This window comes from Protopterus annectens, chromosome 16.part0 (assembly GCF_019279795.1).
Source record: "Protopterus annectens isolate FY-2018-M chromosome 16.part0, PAN1.0, whole genome shotgun sequence".
Taxonomy (NCBI): Eukaryota; Metazoa; Chordata; order Ceratodontiformes; family Protopteridae; genus Protopterus; species Protopterus annectens.
Window position 1 is genome coordinate 623,676,049 of NC_056750.1, and position 22,358 is coordinate 623,698,406.

The window sequence follows — 22,358 nt, forward strand, 5'->3', positions numbered from 1 at the left end:
AGACAGTCCCTCTTCCTAACAACTTTTAGTAAAATGGAGATGTATTAAAAAATAAAAAGGTGTGCAGTGAAACTTTCAATCTAGATTATGAGACTGAAAACACTCAGGCCAAGAAGAAAAACAGTAGAAGAACTTTAAAGGGGTGGGTTAAATAAAGTAGGGAACTTGAAACTTGGTAATATATCTATCAGCCTCACTGCTAATAATCACCAATCTGATAACAATATGAAAGCCACCAGACAAGTTTAATAATAGAGGACTCCATGATGAGAGGGTTGAGGGAAAACTTCCATAGGATACAGTTCTACAAAGTTACTGTGTCTTTTCTGAGAGGATACAAGCTGTTAGACATTAGGGATAGCCTAAAGCTATTTTACAATAAAGGCCTGACATATTACGCCCTCACTGTACCTGCAGGTACCATTGTTTTAGGAAGAACAAGTAAAGCCATCTTTACTAATACTTTACATATATAAACTATTAAGGATTTCACTTGATTTTTGAGACATATTTGTGCTTCACATTTTGCTGGTTTATTGAAAACTCATGCCAGATCTCTGACTAATATTATTAGGAAAGAATCATTTACTAACTTGGTGAAAGTCATTCACCTCTAGGAAGGCTCTGAAATCAAGACATTTTATTTTTGCAAATACTATCTACAGCTCAGTCATCAAAGGAAAACATATGCGAAAAAATGTAATTACCAAGATGGTCAATTTTTTTAGGTTTGTACCAAGCAAAACAAGCATTTAAAATGTCATTAAATACTTCTTGACCAAGTCGAAAACTTTAATAATAAACTGAGTTTGTGGGAATAATTCCTGGGGAGGACTATGATGTCCTTTCATTTACTGAAACTTAGTTCAGTTCTATTAGCAAGCTAATTCCCATTCAGGATATAAGGGTCACCATGTGTTTAAAGAAAATAGAAAAGGGGGGATTTTACTTCTGTATCAAATTCATCTCCTGTCCTCTATGTGTGGAAGAATCACCAGAACTATTGGCATTTAGGGTTTCTGCAGGTAAACTAAACTGTCATGTAACAACTTGTTATAGCGCCCCCAACATAACTTCTGATTTGGATTTAAATTAGGCAAGTTTCTCTACAGTTGTTTTTCAAACAACTTCAACATCATAGTGGAAGAAACAAATGCTCTTGGTGTTGCTTGGAATGTGACAGCTACTAGAATAGTAGTTATCTATAAGATTATTGAAGGAAATATCTAATACAACTTTATACAAATTGTTAAGGAAGTTACGAGAGATGGCAAAGTTGTAGATGTTACCTACCTGGTTTAGTCACAAGCTTAAAACCTTGTATTGATATACTCTGGAGGTCAGATCATATTTGAGTTATCTTTGAGGTTTCTACAGAGATAGATAGTAATAATGAGCACTGGATCTGAAAGTAAATACTATAGGTCAGCGTTCCCTACGATTAACTCAAAACGCAACCATAGAATGGGCAGGTTAGCATGGAGAATATGAATATTTATTGTAGACGTTCTACCTTTTATGACATTATTTATGATAGGATTGAACAGTTTGTGCAAGGTAGGCAGGAATAATGTTCCTCCTTGGTGGAAAGAAGGGCAACTTACAGCAGATGCAGGAAGGAGAACCTCTGGAAGAAGTCTAAAGATTTACCCAATCCAGTAAATATGCTATAATAGGTGAAAAAAAGCCAATTTCAAAGACTGGTGAGACAGGCTAAGAGTAAATAGGAGGCAAACATAGCTTAAAATGTTGGAAATAACAATGAGGCCTCATTTAAGCATTTACACTCTTATGAAGGAGAACTAAATGGTGAAGAATGATCATGATGACAGTTTCATTACAAATCCATTAGAACTATTAAATGTTTTTGCTGATGGAGTCTGTAAAAAACAATCAGCCAGCATTTTCCCACCTATCAGACTTTGGACTATCAGGTAATTGCCCAGTAATTTTAGTCAAAGCCATCCACAGAGCCTTAAAATCTATTATGTCTAATTCAGCAGCTGGTTCTGATGACCTAAATGGTTGCTTCATGAACAGAATAGCTGACAGTCCGGTGCCTTGAATTTTGGACCTGTTTGAAAGATCCCTTATAGAAGAATTTGTAACAAGTACTTGAAAGGAAGCCAAAGTTGCATCTATATCAAAAAGTCAGTCTGATAACACTATTGGCAATTACAGGCAATTAACTTATCCTGTATATTAGGCAAATGTTTTGAGTGAGTACTTTGGAATTCATTTTAGCACTTGTTTGGTTTTTGTTTGATATCTTCCAATGTGGATTTTTATCAGGGAGCTTGTGGTTAACCTAATTAGCTATTATGAACATGGCATCAATACACCAGATTAGACTTGGCCAAGGCATTCAGATCTATTCCTTAAGATGCCATATTGATTATAATGGTTAAGTGGAATGTTGACCTCGTATAACCAGTTGGGTAGACAACTGGCTGTCGGGTAGAAGATGCACAGTTAGAATTAAAAACTGTCTTTTAACTAAAAATTCACATAGGTTGGAGTCCATCAGGGATCTGTTCTGGCATCTCTACTTTTTGGCCTACTAATGTCTGATTGTCCATCCAGTGAGAACACTTGGCTCACCAGATTAACTGATGATGCCAAGACTGGCTACATGGTTACCAATATCAACAATAATTGTATTCTTCAAGGCTATTTTGATAATATCCTTAATCCTATCACTATGGGTATGAAGTTTAATGCCAAAAAGTGCACAGTGATGCACTTTGGTGATCAGAATCCTGTGTACCCATATGCATTAGATAATTCTTTTCTAAGTAGGGTTACCCCAGGGAGGGACTTGGGGATCTTATGGATTCTGCCTTTCAGTTTGGTTAGCACATGAAATTAGTCATAAGTAGTTGCTATGGTCTGTAATAAAGCTCTCATTATTAGCCTGCGCTGTGTTCCCGGAAGATATAATGCCATTATTTACTACAGCTGTTAGGTCAATTATTGAATACTGTGGTTCCTTTTGTGTATTCCGTACTTTACAACTAAGAAACTGGGATGCATTCAGAAGGCATATACAAGGCAGTTAACAAGGGTTGGCCAGTTTGACATGTAGAAGGAGACCTAAACACCTGCCATTAAATTCTATTTGGTATAGACTATTGAGGTGATTTAATCTTGCTATTCAAATACTGAATTGATAAAACTATGGCTGCAACCTTAGTTATTTAATTTTCTAATCATGTTGTCACTGTCAGGAATATTAACATATTAATTAGCCTACCATAAAAAAGAACAGTAATTCATAGCTGCTTTTTTCATCACACAGCACAGAGGCTGTGGAACAAGCACTTTATCATTAAACATATGATGTGCTGAGAACCTTCCATTTCAAAAATGTCAGTGTCATGGTTTAAGGATTACATATATGATCCTGGATTATCTTTTAAGCAAACTCTTTAATGACCTAATTAGGGTCTGAGTTTGGATTTCAAAACACTGAGCACAAAACATTTTGGGTTACTATATCTGTCAGGTAAACAAATACAAAGTAGAGAAATATTTATCCTTTATAGTACCAAAGGCAAGAGAAAGCAAGTATTTTAATTATTCATACAGCAATATGTCCATACAACACATGTTTGCAAATTAGTGAAAAGACAATAAGAAGTCAATACTTGATAAGTAAATACTGCCCTACCTGTGTGTTACACATTTCTGCCTGAAGTTCTGGTCCGTCACACTTTCTTCCCCCAAAGGCAGGTCTGTGAAAAGAAAATCAGAAGCATATTTTCTTTAGCAGTGCATAATAATGCTGTCATTTTTTAAATGTCTAAGTAAATAAAACTATCAGAAGTTCTATAGGATTGCTAAGATCCATCTGTCAGTGTTCCCCAGTGCTTACATATTAATGTTTGTTACAGTACAAACTGAGTTATTTTACTAGTTGTAGAAATGATCTAAGAAAATAACTTTTGTAAAGTGAAGTGACAGTACTCAATCTGCATTTCTTTCCAACTGCTACACAATCTACATTTGCAACTGCAATGAAAATAAATCAGACTCCATAATTATATGGTCAGTGGAGACAAATTTTATAAGAAAAAGTGCAGTACCCATTAGAAAGACACTGGAACAAACACAGGCACAGGCATATACACACACACACACACACACACACACACACACACACACACACACACACACACACACACACACACACACATACACACACACACACTTTTTCTGTTTCTGAGGTGCAGTTGTCATACTAAGCATCTGAGATACACACTTTCTTTCTACACTGGCATTTTCAAGTGTCTTTTCTTATCCAGTAAGAAAGAAATTGCCTACTTCTCTTTCTATGCACAAGTGGATATTGAAGCACGGTATCTAACATAAGTAACTTAATAACTCTTGATGATTGGCTCCTGCTAGCCTGAAAGGTGGACAAACTGCAAAGTCTATGTTGGTTCAAAAAAAAAAAAAACATTACATCACATCTGAGTTTCATTGCATTTGTGCTTTCTGTTGGTGGAGCAGTGTTGCAGTTCTTAATTTATTTATTTATTATTTGTATCCATATGACCCAGTAAGGACAACATTTCCATGTGAATGAGGAGAAACTGAACACTCTCCATTTCTAGAAGGAAGAGGCACTCGAGTGAGAGAGGAAATGTGCCATTTTGGATCTTTAAGGATGCATGGGGTTCCATTTGGGTGAGAAAGGGTGGAACTCCCAACTGTTTGAGAAAGGAATAAATCAGATTATTTAAGGAAAGATGAAGCATGAACTATCTATATGGGTGAATAAAGACAGAGCTTCCTATTGGGTGGGGAAGAATGGTGGTCTCATTACCTAGCTGGACAATGAAAGACATAGCTCCAAGCAGAGGAAAGTAAGATGAAACTCCCATCTAGGTCAGGAAGGATGGAATACCTCACTGAGCAAGAAAGAACAAGTGTGTGCAAAGCATGGAGTTTTCATCTTTGGGGCTGGAGGGAGAATAGAACTCACATCTGGCTCAAGAAAACTGGAACTTACATCTGAATGAGGAAGGATGGAATTCCCTACTGATTTAGAAAGAACTGAATTTTGAAGCATGGGAGAAAAAATAGAATAGAACTGCCAGTTTGGTAAGGAAAGTTATATCTCTCAGTTGATTTACTATGAAAATGTTAAATACAAAATCTTGAAAATTAAAATCTAGAGACTATAATATCAAAAGACCGAAACACTGAAGATTAAAATATAAAAGCTAGCTTAAATATCAAAACTCATTTCCAGTGCAGACCAAGGAATGAGTACTAACATGGCTACTACAAGGATGTGGACCTAGGAGCAAGTGCTAACATGAGTCCTGCAGGGAAGGCAAGTCTGTGAGTCCAATATTATGGTCTTAAGCATTTTGGTCTTTCAGTTTTATGGTTTCAAGATTTTGATTTTCAAAATTTTCTGTTTCAACATTTTCACAGTAAACCCTCTCAGATATGCATTTTCGGTTGAGAAAGAAGACAGAACTTTCTCTCAGCTTGGCTATGAAGACTGGAGCTTCCAGCTATTTGAGGAAGGAGTAGATACCCAGCTGTGTGAAAAATTATCAAGCAGCCTGGGTAATGTCTGTTATTCAGCAGGAAGGTTCATGTTCTATCTAGCAGGATGATAACCCATGTTGGTGACCTGTGGTCTCTCACCATAGCTACCCACCAAAATATGAGTATGTTTGCTACACACACTCATCTTCAGAGTAAGTCCTTCTTCCTCTTCTTAAGGAAATCCTTAGGTGCCCTAAATGTACACCATCTAAATCTCTCTACTCATCTTCACAACAACAAGACTAGTGTCCCTGCTTTTTTAATAAATGTTTGTTACAATACTGCCCAAGAAAATAAATCACAAACAACACTAACAACATGAAAACAACTATTAGACAAACTGTCAAACAGCTGTGAAACAAAGTTACCATAGCCTTAGTATTATTCCTGTTACTTAAAAATTCACTGATACTGCCATGGCTCACGTAAGAATGAAGGTCCATTAGTAACACAGTTATTACATACAAAACCCATCTGATTTAACATTTCCATATACAACTGGAATTATCATTTCATGCCCTCAAATTACAGCATGTGTCCATCCAACTTACTATAATCACTTACAAATACTGCATGTTTTATCTGTATAGTAGGACATTTATCCATCAATACAATTTTATTTGTTGTGTTATGTATTACTTTATTGCCTTTTCTATTCTGAATATTGTGATTTGTTTTCTTTACCTTGTGTTTTACTTATATTCTGATTTTAACTGCATATTAAAACTTGAAAAGAGACCAAAGCTCTGTCTCTTGTGAGTCAGGCAGAAATCAGAACAGATCAATCAAGGACTCACACATAAAATAGAACAAGTCAGTTAAGGTTAATCATCAGTGAACTGAGGGGGTGGAGCTAGGAACAAAGCCTTCTATTTAAGGAGTAAAATAAAACATTTCAGAGCTTTACTAGAAAGGCTTGCCCAGACTCTGCTATACTTTGCTGTGAGGGAAAGGTTAGTTTGTTTTTTAATTTGTTGTATTTTGTATTACTTTATTGCCTTTTTCTATTTTGAATACTGTGATTTTTTGTTTTCTTTACCTTTGTTTTACTTGTATTCTGCTTTTAACTGCACATTAAAACTTGAAAAGAGACCACAGCTCTGTCTCTTGTGAGTCAGGCAGAAATTTGTTTTCCCACCTTTCCACCCTGTTACTGTTGTGTTCTTAAACGTCACTGTCTTTCTAGTTGCCTGCCCCTTATGTTAATTTGACAATATATCTCATTTCATCTCTACTTTTCCTGGCTTGCGTGAGTAAGCACAAAATGATCATTTTGTGAAATCACTCCCCTTCAACTATTTAAATTTACTGGCCATCCTACTGTATTCTACAGTACCAGAATACAAAAGTGACCACCCCCTTTCAATCTATCTTGCTGTTTTAAAAATAGTGACTCTCCACTAAAACTTAACTTTTTAGACAGGTAAAACTTAAGTTACTTACTTTCACATCTAAGTCCTCTAGTGCACAGTGCAGTGTTTAGGATAAACCATTTTTTTCATCTTACCTTTAAGCATCCCTGTGACTAGCACTTGCTCTAAAACCTGCTGGAAAGCACTAGAAAGACTTAAACCGATACAAGCACTCAACTCTCCTTGTTAATAAGGAGAATTTAATTGTAGGCAGTAAACAGCCTAAAATTGCAAAGTACCTTGCTAAGGTAAGGGAAAACAGCTCTTGTACTTTACAAAAAAAGCACCAAACCAGGCATGTCCAAGGGTCAGCTTTTGGTGATTTCTCCTGTCCACCTGATGAATCTGGGCATACTGGGGCAATGCAGCAATTGCCTCATGTACACAGACAACCATCTCCTCCTACCACCCAACACTACAACCTGCGTGAGATGCACTTACATAGCCAAACTGGAAGCAAAGCTCTCTCCACCCAAGATTATGCTAGACAGTCAAGAGGAGAAAGTTAACACCCACATTACACCTCAAGCAACACACAGCCCTTCTAAACCCACACCACCAACACCCTCACATAGCAACACTAAACCCTCATGTGCAGAGGCCCTTAACAGTAACCTGCCCAAGCAACAAGGATCTCCGAAGCTGAAACGCAAACAAACAAAAATCACAATCAAAGTGTCACATAGCTCACATCACCAGTGTGCCACTCAACAGCAGCCCCTAAGGCAGGACAATGTGCCCAACACTTTAGTCATAGGTGACTCTATAGTCAGGCACACTCATGTCCCACTCACCAGGCTGAACAAGGAGAAAATTAGTCAGCTGTCTGTCGGGTGCCAGGATCCGGCACATAATGCATGCACTCAAGTCACTCCACAACAAGTACAAATATGACTCTGTCATTGTCTATGTTGGAGTGAATGACTTGAGATGTACCTCCTTGGACTACATGAAAAGAGACATGAAAGAGCTCTTGGATCATGTGGCCAAGGCAGGCATGACCTTAGCACTGAGTAGCATCCTGCCTTCACCCAGAATGATACCACAGTATAAGGACAAAATGATCGACTTCAACAATTGGCTAAGCATTTGGTGTCATTCAAAGGGGATCCAGTATCTGTCTGCCTGGGGCAACATGATCAACAGACCACGATGCTTTGCCAGAGATGGTCTGCACCTGTCGCCCCTGGGATTCAAGTTACTAGCTAAGGCTCTTGCCACCCCTATAGTGCCTCTTTTAGGCAAAGTTCAAAGGACAAAACCACCACCATAACAGGTACAAGCATGCAAAATCTGAAGGTAATGCTACTCAATGCTAGGAGTCTAAACCTCAAAATGCACTCTCTCGAGGCACTCCTAAAAATGGAGAACATCGATATCTGTGCAGTAACTGAGACCTGGTTCAAGGCTCCAGAGAGCACTCCTGCAATACCAGGCTACAACTCTTACCACACTTTTCGGCCACCAAACCAGGACCAAAACACTAAATGTTGAGGAGTGTCCATATTCCCTACTGATATTTACACCACCAGGCTAGTTGCCCAACACAATGAGTCTGAAATTCTCCAATTGCAACTAACACTAGGTAAGACTGCAATCCAAACTTTTGCTTGCTACAGATCCCCTACCATACCCCAAGATTCTCACTACACCTTTCTAAACATACTGGAAAATATTAAGATACAACCAAACACCCTAATACAGTTATCCCACTCCACAAGGGGGGATCTACCTTGGATCCTGGGAACCACTGCCCCATCAGTCTGACGAGCCTGATCTGCAAGGCCATGGAACGTATTATCATGGAACTTATAAACAAAGACACTGCCAACCTTGAAACACTGGCCTCCACCCAGTTTGGGTTCGTGAAGGGCTGGTCTTGTCTCCTGAACCCGACTGACTTCTTCGAATCAGTCTCCAGAGCTGTGGATGAGGGTAAGGCAGTCCACACAGCCTATCTGGACCTCACCAAGGCCTTCAACACCATCCCCCACTCTAGAATCATAGATAAACTTACTAAGCTGGGCATTAATACCTACGACACTCAATTGGTTGCCAACTGGCTTACTTCAGAACCCACATTGTAAAAGTAGCCGACTCCAAATCCAGCTCCAGACAAGTGACAAGTGGAGTACCTAAGGGTTCAGTCCTGAGACCGCTCATGTTTGGCATGGACTTCTCTGAAGTACAGGGCAAACTTAAGGGACTCTGGCTAACAAAGTTCACAGATTACTGCAAAATAGGAGCCATTACTGAATCCCCAAATGATGTGGATAGAAACAGATGCTTGGTGCCAGAGCCATGGGGTCAAGCGCAATGCCAAGAAATGTATAGTTATCCCCTTTGGGAAAAAACATGTACCTGTAAATTACCACATAGGTGGCAGTACACTAAACACCGAAAATGGGATAGGAGACTTAGCGACACAGGTGGACGGTGGTCTCACCTTCGATAACCACATCGCCACAACAGTCAGAAAATCCTTCCATGTGGCACACCTCATCACTAAAGGGTTTTCATCCAGAAAAAAGGAGGTCATTGTCACACTGTACTCATCTCTTATTAGACCCATTATAGAATACAATGCCTCATTTGGTATGGAACAGACATATGCAACAACTTGAAAGGCTGCAGAAATACCTCACTAAAAGAATCACAGGCCTAAAGTAGATGCCCTATGCTGACCATCTAAAACAACTCCAGCTAAAGTCTGTCCCATATTGTATACTCAGAGGTGATCTCTGCTTAACATACAAGGCCATGTCAAACCCAGAGCTGTTGGACATGCTGCACTTAAAGAAATCCCAATCCCACAGAGCCACATGCTCCAGGGATCTAAACCTTGTCACCACAATGAGCAAAACATGCTGGAGGGATAGGTTCCTGATGCAGAAACTCCCCAGACTCTGGAATAGACTGCCCATACATGTCAAGCAGAGTGCCTCTTTGGTCCTCTTCAAAAGAAACCTTGACGATTGGATGGGAGATAAGAAATTCACCCCGGGGATCATGTCAGTGGCCCTGCTAGACAGAGGTCCAGGGATGTAAATATTGTGGGAAGAAATAGCCAGGGAATTGTTATGGCTAGGCTTGTATAGACCCTAGGGCCGATAGCCTAGTACCAACCTATGAACCTATGCTTTCTATTTAGTAGAACATTTACATAATTTGAGAGAAAGAAGAAGATAATTGCTCCAAGTTTTAAAATTAATTTGAGATGAACTCACACAGCAGTGGACTACAAAAATTATCTCAGATGAAATTATACTGGTTATTATGTACTGCTCTAAATTAAAATGTTATCCTTTTTTAATATTAAGAATGCACATAAACCAATCACGTTTTACTTTTGAGATAACTGTATCTTGAGGAGCATTGCTAAGATATGACAAAATAGGTTTAACTGTGGAGTACACCCAAATAATGTGAAATGCTTTGTCGTTTTATCCATACATAACTAATATAAGATTGATATTGAAACACTAGAAGCTGCCAATTTGTGAAAGATATCCAGCATTCAATGTTATTCAAAAGAATATACCTATGGAGTTCCAAGGTGGAACATTAATTGATTTATTATTTATTGACTGATCAACTGATAATCAACAGCTTAACTTCAGCTCACTCAGTGTGAAAAAAGTAACTGAAAGATAAGATTCGGCAACTCTGTCACTTTTAATAAATTCAGTCACTGGTTAGTAAGTACACTGCTGGATGCCAGCAAAGAGCCTAAAAGAAAATTAACTAGAAAAGGTGAAGAGAAAATGCTGGCTGGGAAGAATCTTGAAGCTATTGAATAAAAAGGAGTTCAAGCTGTATGTTTGGTGTAAGACATGGCTTCTAGTAACCTACAGGAAAAATAAGTCAGTCACCGAAGGAATATATGAACTCAAATAACACAGGACTGGAAAAAATGGAAGAAGCTTTAAACAGATATTCAGAAGAACTAATAAAAATCAGACATCAAAATGAAGAAAAGACTAGATTAGTGTGAGACTGATCAAAAAGAGATGTTTCAAAAATGGTAGAATTAGAGGATAGAGCTCACAGGGAAAACCTGAGATTTTCTGTTGTACCAGGAAAACTGGAAGAAAAAGACTATTAATTTTATGAAGGCACGTATAATCAATTGGACTGGTATTCCACAGAAGGATTCGTTATTTGAAAAGACACACTGTGTGTATGTTCCAATCCAGACCATGAGAAAGCAGCCAAGACTTCTGTTAGTAAAGATGCAAACCTACCATCAGAAAAAGGTGATTCTGACAAAACTGTGGCAAAAGGGCTAAGTATTAAAAGATGGAGCCAGTAGAGTGGAAAATGGTTATTCACTGTACACCAGGCAGAAGAGAATCAAATGTATTCCAGTAATCAGGTAATATCGAGAGGCAGGTGTGACATTCAAGCTTATGTATCCAGCTGTCTTCAGAATATTTTTTCCTGGTTCATTAATGTAATTTTTGATGCAGAGTAAGCTAAGCAGGAAATACAAGTGTGAAACAAAAATGAGCCATCAAGCAGAAGAGGACTCTGCTTGTCATTACTCTGATAATAAAGCCCATAGACAGACTTTGCCAGTGAAACCTTTTTCCACTGTTCCAAAATAAAATGCCTGAGAGGCAGAGAAAAGCACAGGAAGTTGACTAGAAGAATTGGGAGTACCTTGGCATTAAACCAGAGCCTGGTGTTGGGAGATGGAGATGAACAGGAAGACGACCAGCAACATGGAAATTAGTGAATAAATGTGGGATTAAAAAGCACAGAAGATAGTGGAAAGAATGGAATTTCCACTTAGGGACTAAAGGTGGAGGTGTATCTTTACTTCAAAATAAATACACCTTAAGGCTGGTCAAACAGGACAATGCACTTGAGCTGCTCCATGTCCAAATCACCAGAGGCAAAATCCAAGATCACTTCCTTGCCAGCTATAGGTCCCCCTCTATGACCCAGGGCACCCATACCATGTAGTTAAACTTATTAGAAACACTAACCATCCAACCCAATACCATATTCATGGGAGACTTTAATTACCCCCACTATTAACTGGGAATCCTATACAACACCAAACATACAGGCGCAGAGATTCCTGGATTTTGTAAACACAAACTCCCTGAACCAGATAGTCAATACATCAACCAGGGGTGCAGCCATACTGGATCTGATCCTCACTAATATGGGAGAGTGCTGCACATCCCCTACTGTAATGCCTTCCTTGGTAAGGTCAGACCACAAAATGGTCTCCTTTGAACTAAAAATAAAACCTGGACCCTCAGCTAAACCTGGAATATTCAGGAACTACTCTAATGCTAAACTGGTAAAATTTCAAGCCCCCTCTGAGTACACTGCTGCCTATGCAGAACTGTTCACAGAAACCCTGTACAAGCATGCTAATAGATTCAAAAAGGCAACTGTACCCACCAGGAAGAAGTACAAAACTAATTCAAAAACAAGCCATCCTGGTGGAATCACAAAATCAATTGTCTGTATAATAGAAAGAAGAAAATGACGGTAAACATTAGCATGTGCAGCACCCAGCATGATAAAAGCAATCTCATCAAACTGAAAAAAACATCTCAGAGGAGAAATAAAGTCTACCAAAGCCAAATTTGAGGAGAATTTGGCCTTCCAGGCCAAGGGCAACCATAAGGCATTCTTTAGCTATGCCCACAACCTGAAAGGCAATACACAATTATGTGCAGAATTCATTGCAAATGAAGCCACCTATACTGAGCCAAAAGATATAGCAAACAACCTCCTGGTGGACAAATTCAGCTCCAACTTTACTCCTCTCTCCCCCTCAATCTTCCCTCAGGAAATACCATCAAATATAACTCCCCCTGCTATCAGTAGGGAACAGGTCCTTAACACTCTCTCTAAGGCCAAGAACACTCCATCAATGGTCCCAGACAATATCCCAGGATGCCTTCTAAATAGCATGAAATATGACCAATCAGGGTCTTTGGAATTGCTATTTAACTATAGCCTCCAAACAGGTTTCATGCCTCATGAATGGAGAACAGCTACAATCATCCCTCTGCACAAAGGTGGGCCATCTACAGAACCTGGAAACTACAGACCCATAAGTCTCACTAGTCTTATATGTAAAGCCATGGAAAGAATTATCATGGAGATGATCAGTAGAGATATAGTAAACCTCCACACACTGGACCAATCCCAGTTTGGTTTTGTCAAGGGCAGATCATGGCTACTCAACCTGGTGGACATCTTTGAGAAGGTCACCAAAGCAATGGATGAAGGCAAAATGGTTCATACTGCCTACCTTGACCTGGCCAAGGCATTTGACACAATATCCTACTCGGGCATTGTTGACAAACTCAAAAGGTTGGGTACAAATCTTTATGTTACCCAGTGGATAGACAACAGGCTCACAGACAGGACCCAGGAAGTTAGAATTGGGGAGTACACCTCTACAAAGAGACCAGTCACAAGTGGAGTCCTTCAGGGATCAGTATTTGGATTGCTCCTTTTTGGCGTTTACTTCTCTGAAGTCAAGGCCAATGTCAGTGGTCTCTGGGTGACTAAATTTGCAGAAGACTGCAAATTAGGAGGTGTCATTGAATCTCACACTGACACAAATGTTCTCCATAAGAGGCTGACACAGACAAACTACTGGTGTCAGATCCATGGACTAAAACTACATGCCAAGAAATGCATAATAGTTTTCTTCGGGAAGTCATCCACCCTGGGTACCTATCATATTGACAACAAACCCCTTAGAGCTGACCTAGTTTTCAGGGACTTAGGAACATACATAGATAGTAATCTAGCCTTTGACCATCATGCATCTACAGTAGTGAGGAAATCATTCTATGTTGTGCAACTTAGAAACAAAAGTATGGCATCTATGTCCAAGGAAGCCATTGCTCCACTGTATTCAGCATTCATCAGACCTATCACTGAGTACAATGCCACCTTTTCTATGTACCTAAAAAGGCACATCCAACAATTGGAAAGTCCACAAAGGTTCCTCGCTAAAAGAATACAGGGCTTAAGTAAAATGTCCTTTGCAGACTGTCTCAAGGCTCTATCCCTGTATTCTGTCTCCTACAGGCTTTTGAGGGCAGATCTATGCCTGCCATACACTGCATTCTCAACCCCCCACTCTGATGGACCTCCTGCATATCCGCAAAATAAACAGCACCAGAATTACCCATTCTAAAGAGTTAAACCTTGCCTGTGACATAAATAGGACCTGCTGGAAAGACAGGTGTGTTTTCCAGAGATTACCCCATCGCTGGAACAGGCTCCTCTTCCATGTGAAGCAGAGTTTCTTCCCTAACCCAATCCAAGTGCAACCTGGACAATTGGATGGGAAAGAGGAAATTCACCCCTGGTTTGGCAGCTATGTCACTAATGGACCACAGGCAACCTGTAAATGGTTCATCTTCCAGGCCCTAGCTTGCAAATGTTTCATCTCCCAAGACCCTGCTTACACTTATTATGGGTTATCAGAAGTTGTCAGAGATTGGGGATACATGGCTAGGCTTAAAAAGGCCCTTGTGGTCCTTAGCATAGTAAACACCTATGACCCTATGAACCTATGGAATTTTGATGACTTTTATTAAACAGACTCTGGAATAGATTTCCCATACATGTCAGGCAAAGTGCCTCTTTGGCCCTCTTCAAAAGGAATCTTGACGATTGGATGGGAGAAAGGAAATTCACCCCAGGGATCACGTCAGTCGCCCTGCTAGACAGGGGTCCAGGGAAGTAAATAGTGTGGGAAGAAATAGCCAGGAAATTGTTATGGCTAGGCTTGTATAGGCCCTAGGGCTAATAGCCTAGTACCAACCTATGAACCTATGTGAGGGACTGAAAGGTATATGCCTCACTTCATGTCATTAATGTTTGGAAGGACACTAAGGGGAAGGGAAGAAGAAGAAGAAGGAGGAAAAAGGTAATTGCAAGTAAAACAGTTTCTATTCTTAGCAGTATTTCTATAAAACTTTTCATGACAGTTATTCCCTTCCACAAAGGTGGCCTAGCAACAGACCCAGGGAACTACAGACCTATAAACCTGACCAGCCTCATCTGTAAGGCCATGGAATGTATCATTATGGACCTCATAAATGAAGACACAGGTGACCTCCAAACCCTGGATCTTACCCAATACAGCTTCATGAAGGCCAGATCCTGCCTGTTAAATCTGGTGGATTTCTTTGAAAATGTGACCAAGGCCACTGACGAGGGAAAATTTGTGAGCACAGCATACCTCAACCTGGCAAAGGCTTTTGGCACAATCCCACATTCAGGCATACCAAAAAACTTAGCAAACTGAATGTAAACCCCTTTGTTGTAAGATGGGTTGCCAAATGGCTCACAAACTGGACCAAACTATCAAAGTGGGTGACTCCAGATCAACCAGCAGACATGTTACCAGTGGGGTGCAATACGGGTCAGTGCTGGTCCCCCTACTGGTTTGGTATATACTTCTCAGAAGTTCAGGTCAAAACTAAGGGGTTGTAGCTGACCAGGTTTGCAGATGACTGCAAACTAGGTGCAGTCATTGAATCCCCAAATTATGTCACTATACTCCAGGAGGGTCTCATGCAGACTGATGACTGGTGTATTAGTCACAGTCTCAAACTGAATGCAAAAAAATGCATCATCTTTCCCTTTGGCTTAGTAAAAACTGGAGATGCGGATATCCAAAGGTATTTTAGTGGTAGAAATGGTAGAAAAGCACAAGCATAGACACTGAATCATGTGCACATGTTCTGAAGAAGTCTGTTTCATTTTAGACGAAACCTGGGTTAACAGAGTGCATGTGATTCAGTGTCTATGCTTGTGCTTTTCTACCATTTTTACCATTAAAATACCTTTGGATGTCAGCATCTCCAGTTTTTACTAAGTTTGTGGAACAGTTCTTTGTTTTTGGAAGTGATCTTTCCCTTTGGCACAAACAATGTCTGCTCACACTATCAAATCAACAAAAATACCCCAAGTACCCATGAAGTGGTAAGGGACCTGGGACTACAAGTTGACTTCGACCTTAACTTTGACCACCATCTGTCTACTGTAGTAAGGAAGGCTTTCTACATAGTACACTTGATTAGTAAAGGCATTGCTCTGAGAGCAAAAAAAGTTATAAACTCCCTATACTTGGCACTTATCAATCCCATAATTTAGTATAATGCCCCATTTGTCATGTACTGTACTAATCTCTTGCAGAAATTAGAGAGATTTCAGAGGTTTCTAACAAAGAAGATCAAGGAGCTCCAGTGTGTGCCTTACACAGACCAACTAAAGTCCCCATCACTATACTCCATATCGTATAGACTTCTTAGGGGAGACTTATGTCTGACATACACAGCAATCCAAGAACCAAACCTAAAGAACTTGCTGCATATCTGTAAATCAAATGGGACTAGGGCTACCCATTCCAGGGACCTAAATATTGCCTGTGACTTAAATAGGACATGCTGGAGGGACAGATTCATCTCCCAGCAACTACTTCGTTTTTGGAACAGGCTACCAATTCATGTGAAACAGAGCACCTCTAATACAGTGTCCAAGAGGAACCTGGATGAGTGCATTGAGCACTGAAATTTTTTACTGGGGATAAAGCTCACAACCCTCCTGGACATGGGCAGTCATCACTAAATGCAATCTTGGGTATTGACTAGCATTTTTATGGTAATACATTAGGATGAAATGGCTAGGCTTAAAATTACCTCTGAGTTGATAGCTTAATAATCTCCTATAGATCCTATGATCCTATGATACAAAATGCATGTTATATAGTAAAGCACTTTCAACTATTGCTGTATGTGATAAAGATACTAAATTAAACAAATACTTTTTTCTTTTTTTCTTTCGTTTCTATTTTTTTTATATTAATGCAAAAAGAAAAAAAGGATAGACAAAAGCATGATTAAGTTAATAGACTGTAATTTTCGGTTGCTGAGGTGGACGATATGACACAAAAGTACACAGATCATAATATGTGCAGAGCTGATCTGTTTTCTCTTACTTTTGCATAAGTGAATGTTTGGATTAAGAGCCTTGGCTTAATCTAATAGGTTTTATGTTGAAACAAGTAAATAAGTGAACACTGAATGTAATTGAAAATTTTCCTTTAGCAATGCATTTTTAGCAGGTCTTTAGGAGCCTGAAGCTGAGGTCTACATTTTTGTTTATATCTTCTGTTTCCATGGAGACTAGCTAATTGTAGGGCAATAAAAAGCCAGAACATTGTTTTTTTAAGTTAAAAGTTAATTTTTTCGGAAAACAAGCAAGTTATTTTTCACATTAGGGAGGGGAATAAAGTTAGAAAGAAAGAGACAGCAATTAGTGTAAGTAGGAACATAGCCAGTAAAGTACATCATAGCACGGATAACCTTAAATTTATCCGTTGGCCATGTGGCCTAATGGATAAGGCATCTGACTTCGGATCAGAAGATTGTAGGTTCAAGTCCTACCATGGTCATAGTACCAATCAGCCAATACTTTGGGGATGGGAGGGTGGCCTAATGGTTAAGGTGTTTGCCTTACAAACACAAGGTACAGGGTTTGAATCTCACAGGGGATAATTGGCTAGGCTTAAAATGGCTCGCAAGGGCAGTTAGCCTAGTACTAACCTATGAATCTATGAACCTATTTATGTCTGATAGTGTCTGTGTCTGCAGCTGTCTATGTAGGACAACTGTACCTACTAGGAGGATTAAACTTTATTATATGAAGATAGACATAGTTTTGTTTGATTGTGTTGTTAACATGCTATTGGGGATGTTCTCGGAATGTTTTTATTGTTTGTGGGTTTTCATTAAAACAAAAATCCTTTAAATTGTGACATAGGTTTATATGGAAATGCCAAGAAACAACTGCATAAAAGATTAACCTGCCAAACATTACTGGATGTATATATCCCAAAAGATGGAAATAAACATCTAAAAAGGCTGTCATAAACTACAGATGGGAATAATAACTTCTTATCATAATGGTGACACTTACCATATTATCATGTAATGTGAACAGTCTCACAAGTATAGACAAAAAGGAAAGGACATTGACTTATATTAAGAAATGCAGAGTACAAAAAGCAATGCTACAGCAGCCACTTTTGGAAACAAGTAAGCATGCAAATTTGATACAGAAAGGATTACATGATTTATACTCATCAGAATATCCGGGACAAATGAAAGGGAGTACATATATTAATTGCTAGAGGAGCTCTTAGAGTGTCAGAAGAGAGGAAAATATAATAATGGTAGATTTCTGGTAGTAAGGGGCTACTGGCAAAGGTAGATGATTCCACTGGCATACATTTAAATTCCACCTAAAACTGCTATTATGGAGCTTAAGAAATGTTTGGAAAAAATTGTCAGCTTTCAGCAGGGAATATTACTTATAGGCAAGCCTGGAATTTGATTTTCCATAGTGAGGATGTACTGGAAGGCCTAGAAGGGGAACATATAACAAAATAGGGTAAATTTCTGAAGAAATGTATGAAAATATTTGCTATGGAAGACATGAATTTATTTTATTTTATTTTAGTTATCCTTTGTTGATCTGGTTAGTCTCAATAGGCTAGAAGCCTCTTTTCAGGGAAGACCCGAGGCAGTAATTATATTATTCAGGGAAATTTGGACAGGACATGAGTGAAATTCCCCTACTGATTTCAATAGATGCCATGGGATCTTGTACATCCACCTGAGCTACCACCATCTCAAGCAGATGGGGCCTCAGTTTAATTCAGTAGAGAGAACTCAGAGAAAGAGCTTAGACACACATCCAATAACTATTTTAGGTCACGTGACAATAATGAAAATAAAAATGTAGGCTAATAAAGTAAAAATGAGCCACAAGTGCTCCCTCACCTATCTGTTAAAAAGAGAGGAATGGGTAGTGGAAATTATTTGGGAGTTCAGAAGTTAAAGCTAGTGGGTAGGATAAAATGAACGTGAAGTTTAAAAACAGGGTGGAAATAAAAGAAAAAGAGATAAGAGTAAGATGTAGCAAGAATAATTTAGAGGGTCTGACAAAGGTTAAATTATTGCAAAATAAGGGAAATCTCACAAGAAGAGGTGCAACTGCAGAGTGCTAAAGAGAAAATAAGGGAGCACCTGAATAATATGCATGATTTTAAAACTGTTTCTTGGTGATAACTAGAGTACAAAAAATTTTAGCAGAACAACTTAGGTAACAGAAAGTAGAAAGGGTTGCTGTCAAACTTAGGAAGCTTAACAAGAAAAATAGGCAGAGATCCTTTAGAGGTTTTAGAGATATTTTGGAAATTTTATTAAAATGTATATAAATGAAAGAAATGCAGATATCAAGAAAAAGCACAAATGGAATTATTTATGTAACATTTAAATATGTCAATGTTAGAAGTAGCTGCAGCTCAACAATTTACAGTTAAGATAGGAGGAGATGAGATAAAAACAGTGATGTATAACCAATCTGGAGGAAAGTCTTCTGATGTAGATGGGATTCCTGTGGAAGTCTGGAAGCTAGGAGGGAAGAAAGTGATAAAGATCTGGAAGGTTTTCTTTAACAGTATTTTAAAAGGAGGGGAATCACCTACAACCTAGAAAAATTGCTGTGGTGGTTGTAATACTTAAAGATGGTAAAGACCCATCAGATCAAGCTTCATATAGGCCCATTTTCAATTTTAAACCATGATTATAAAATGTTTATATCCATGATAGCTAAAAGAATGGCAACGATGTTGCCAAAAGCTATGGATCAGTGTTGTTTTGTGGAGGGTAGGCAATGATTTGACAACATTAATGGGACAATGATGATCCAGAGGGAAGCAGAATGCAAGAAAATACCAAGTTGGTGGGTCTTGATGCAGAGAAAGCATTTGACGGAGTAAGCTGGGATTTTAAGAGTAGGGCAATTGGAAGCATTTCCTTTCCCTGACACAAAATGAGGGTACTGAGGAGGATATATGAGGGACCAGAGGCAAAAATCAAAGTGGGGGCTTCTCTCTGATAAGTTGTGACTGAACAAAGGAACCAGGCACAGGTGTCCTCCTTCCCCTTTGTTATTTGCATTATATTTAGAACCACAGACAAAGAAAATAAGGGACTAAGAAATTCAAGATTATAATTGGTATGGTAATCAAGAAAAGTTGGCTTTATTTGCAGAAAATATTAATTTGTACCTGATAAAACCAGAAAAGGACATCTCAGTGTTGTAGAACATTCTGATTCAGTTAAGTCTTTCAGCATATAAAATTAATGGCAATAAAATAAATGATGTAGCTGGAAACATGTACCCGCATATGAACTGGTTCAGCAATACCTATATTTATGGAGACACAATAAAATGAAGTATTTAGGGGTATGGCTTAAAAATGATTCTGTTATGGTAGCTAAGGATATGTGGGAAGACACTAAACAAAAAATAATACAAAAACTGAGAAATTAGAAGCTCTTGTCTATGGCTAGGTATAGCATGATAGAAGCAGTAAAAATGTTTTAGTCCAGGTATAATTAGTAGAGCATGTAAAATATTGCAAGATAACTATAGTAATCAATCAGAAGGGTTTAGAAAACACTGGAAGAGAGAATGGATAAGCAATCCAAAAAGAAATAATGGGAGTACATATGTTTGGCTCATAAATATGCAACAAGATCTAGAAGATTTAGGATTTTTGCTTGGAATTGTTTGCATAGTTTTTTTTATACTCTAAGGAGACTCCAAAGAATGTTTCCTCAGGTGGATGGCAAATACTGGAGGTGTGATGGGGAAGAAAGAGTTAACTGGGCACATATATTTTGGAAGTGTAATGAGTTGGTAGACTTTAAACTTTCCCTGCAGAGTACTGCATCAGAAACACTGGGTGAGAAAATGGATGTTAACAAAGGAAATAATTTTTTGAGCTAGGATACAAAATCTGAATTGTCTAGACATAGTAAGGCCTTGTTATGTTTAATTCTAGTGGCTGCCAAAAAGCAATTACTAGAACATGGAAATCAAACTCTAAACCAACCATATTTGAAGCAGTGAGTATTGTAACAGAGATAAAAAATCGAAATGGCATATTTAGAAAAGGGTAAGAGAAAATTACATAGAAAAAAATGGAAACTGTTAAGAACAATACATGCAAAATAGATTTTGGAGGAGGAATGAGGTTTAAGGGATGGCAGGAACTGGCCAATTTATTTCTTCACAGTTGAGTAAGAAGGGCATTTGTCACTCAATGTTTGCATCATACATTCATGGATTTCATTTGGAGTTTTCTTCTGCAGAAATAAGAACTTCATGACGGCTTGGAGTTCCACACTTGAAAATTCCAAACTTTTCATTGACATGGTTCAATCAATGATCTGAAACAATATCAAAAGATAGCATTACAATTCTGCAAATTTGCACTTTACAAGATGAAATGACTCTTTTTCAGCTACAGAGGCAAAATAATGCTTAGAATTTAGAAAGTTGGTTGGACATAGAACTTTTCAGTACCCCCCCCCCCTTATCTTAGAAAGCATCAGCAGATGTGGGATTCAAGAGTGCATTAAAGGTGCTTCTACAAAGACATGGACAGGAATGAGAGGACTGCTGTGGTCAGGTTGTAGCTTTGAAATAGTTTCTGAAATTTTGCATTCTTTTCTGTTTATCTGGTCAGATATCACAATATTTATTCAGTGCTTCAGTTTAGAATGATTTCCAAAGCTTTAAACTATATGCGGGCAATATTTACAAACTTCCCACAGCACCATTAAATTCATGTTTTTTTTTTAATTTATTATGACAATCATGGTAGAGATTAATGGAAGTTTGAAGCAACAAGTTAAAAAATATTACTGTGGTCATTATTTTTGCAGATTCCTGGTAATCACACAATGAAGGTGATCTGTATGGACAGCCTTAGGGTAAAACAAAGAATTGTTTTCCTTCTACTTTACTCACTGCTGATGTTGACCATTAGAGGGTATACAGAAGATCACTGAGGGGAAGGTGGAAGAACTTGGAATATATGACCACAGAAATTATTTATTTCATATTCTTTGCCATACAGGCTGAGGTGTACTAAAAAGTTGCTTAAAGTACTTAATATTTGTGGAGATGGGTGAGGAGACCTGCTGCTTGTGAAAGCAAAATGGCAGTTAATGGGTTTCTGTGATTCTTAAGTGCTGAAGATTGTGTGTGTGTGTGTGTTTATGTATATACATGTATAGGTATACATGTGTGTTTGTATATATATATATATATATATATATATATATGGGTCTACTTCAGAATGTCGACCGTTCAGAATGCCGACTTTCATATGGCCGAAACCATATGATCAACATTCTTAAAATACCAACATCCTCAAATAGCACCATTTACCTACCTGTAAACACAGAAAAACTGTGTTACGCCAGGGGGCAAGCCCTCCTGCACCCCCACACCCCCTGCTACTTA

At 38.5% G+C, this 22,358-nt stretch overlaps 1 protein-coding gene and 1 non-coding gene across 2 annotated transcripts in view; one reads left to right on the forward strand and one right to left on the reverse strand.

Annotated features, from left to right (window-relative positions):
- Positions 1-22,358, reverse strand: part of ADAMTS13 (ADAM metallopeptidase with thrombospondin type 1 motif 13) — a 1,149,238-nt gene that overhangs the window by 590,856 nt on the left and 536,024 nt on the right. Inside the window, exon 13 of the mRNA XM_044058222.1 lies at positions 3,671-3,734. Within this exon, the coding sequence (XP_043914157.1) occupies positions 3,671-3,734 (64 nt within the window). The remainder of the gene's footprint in view (positions 1-3,670; positions 3,735-22,358) is intronic.
- TRNAR-UCG lies at positions 17,355-17,427 on the forward strand. Its single transcript has one exon. It is a non-coding gene; the product is annotated as a tRNA-Arg (tRNA).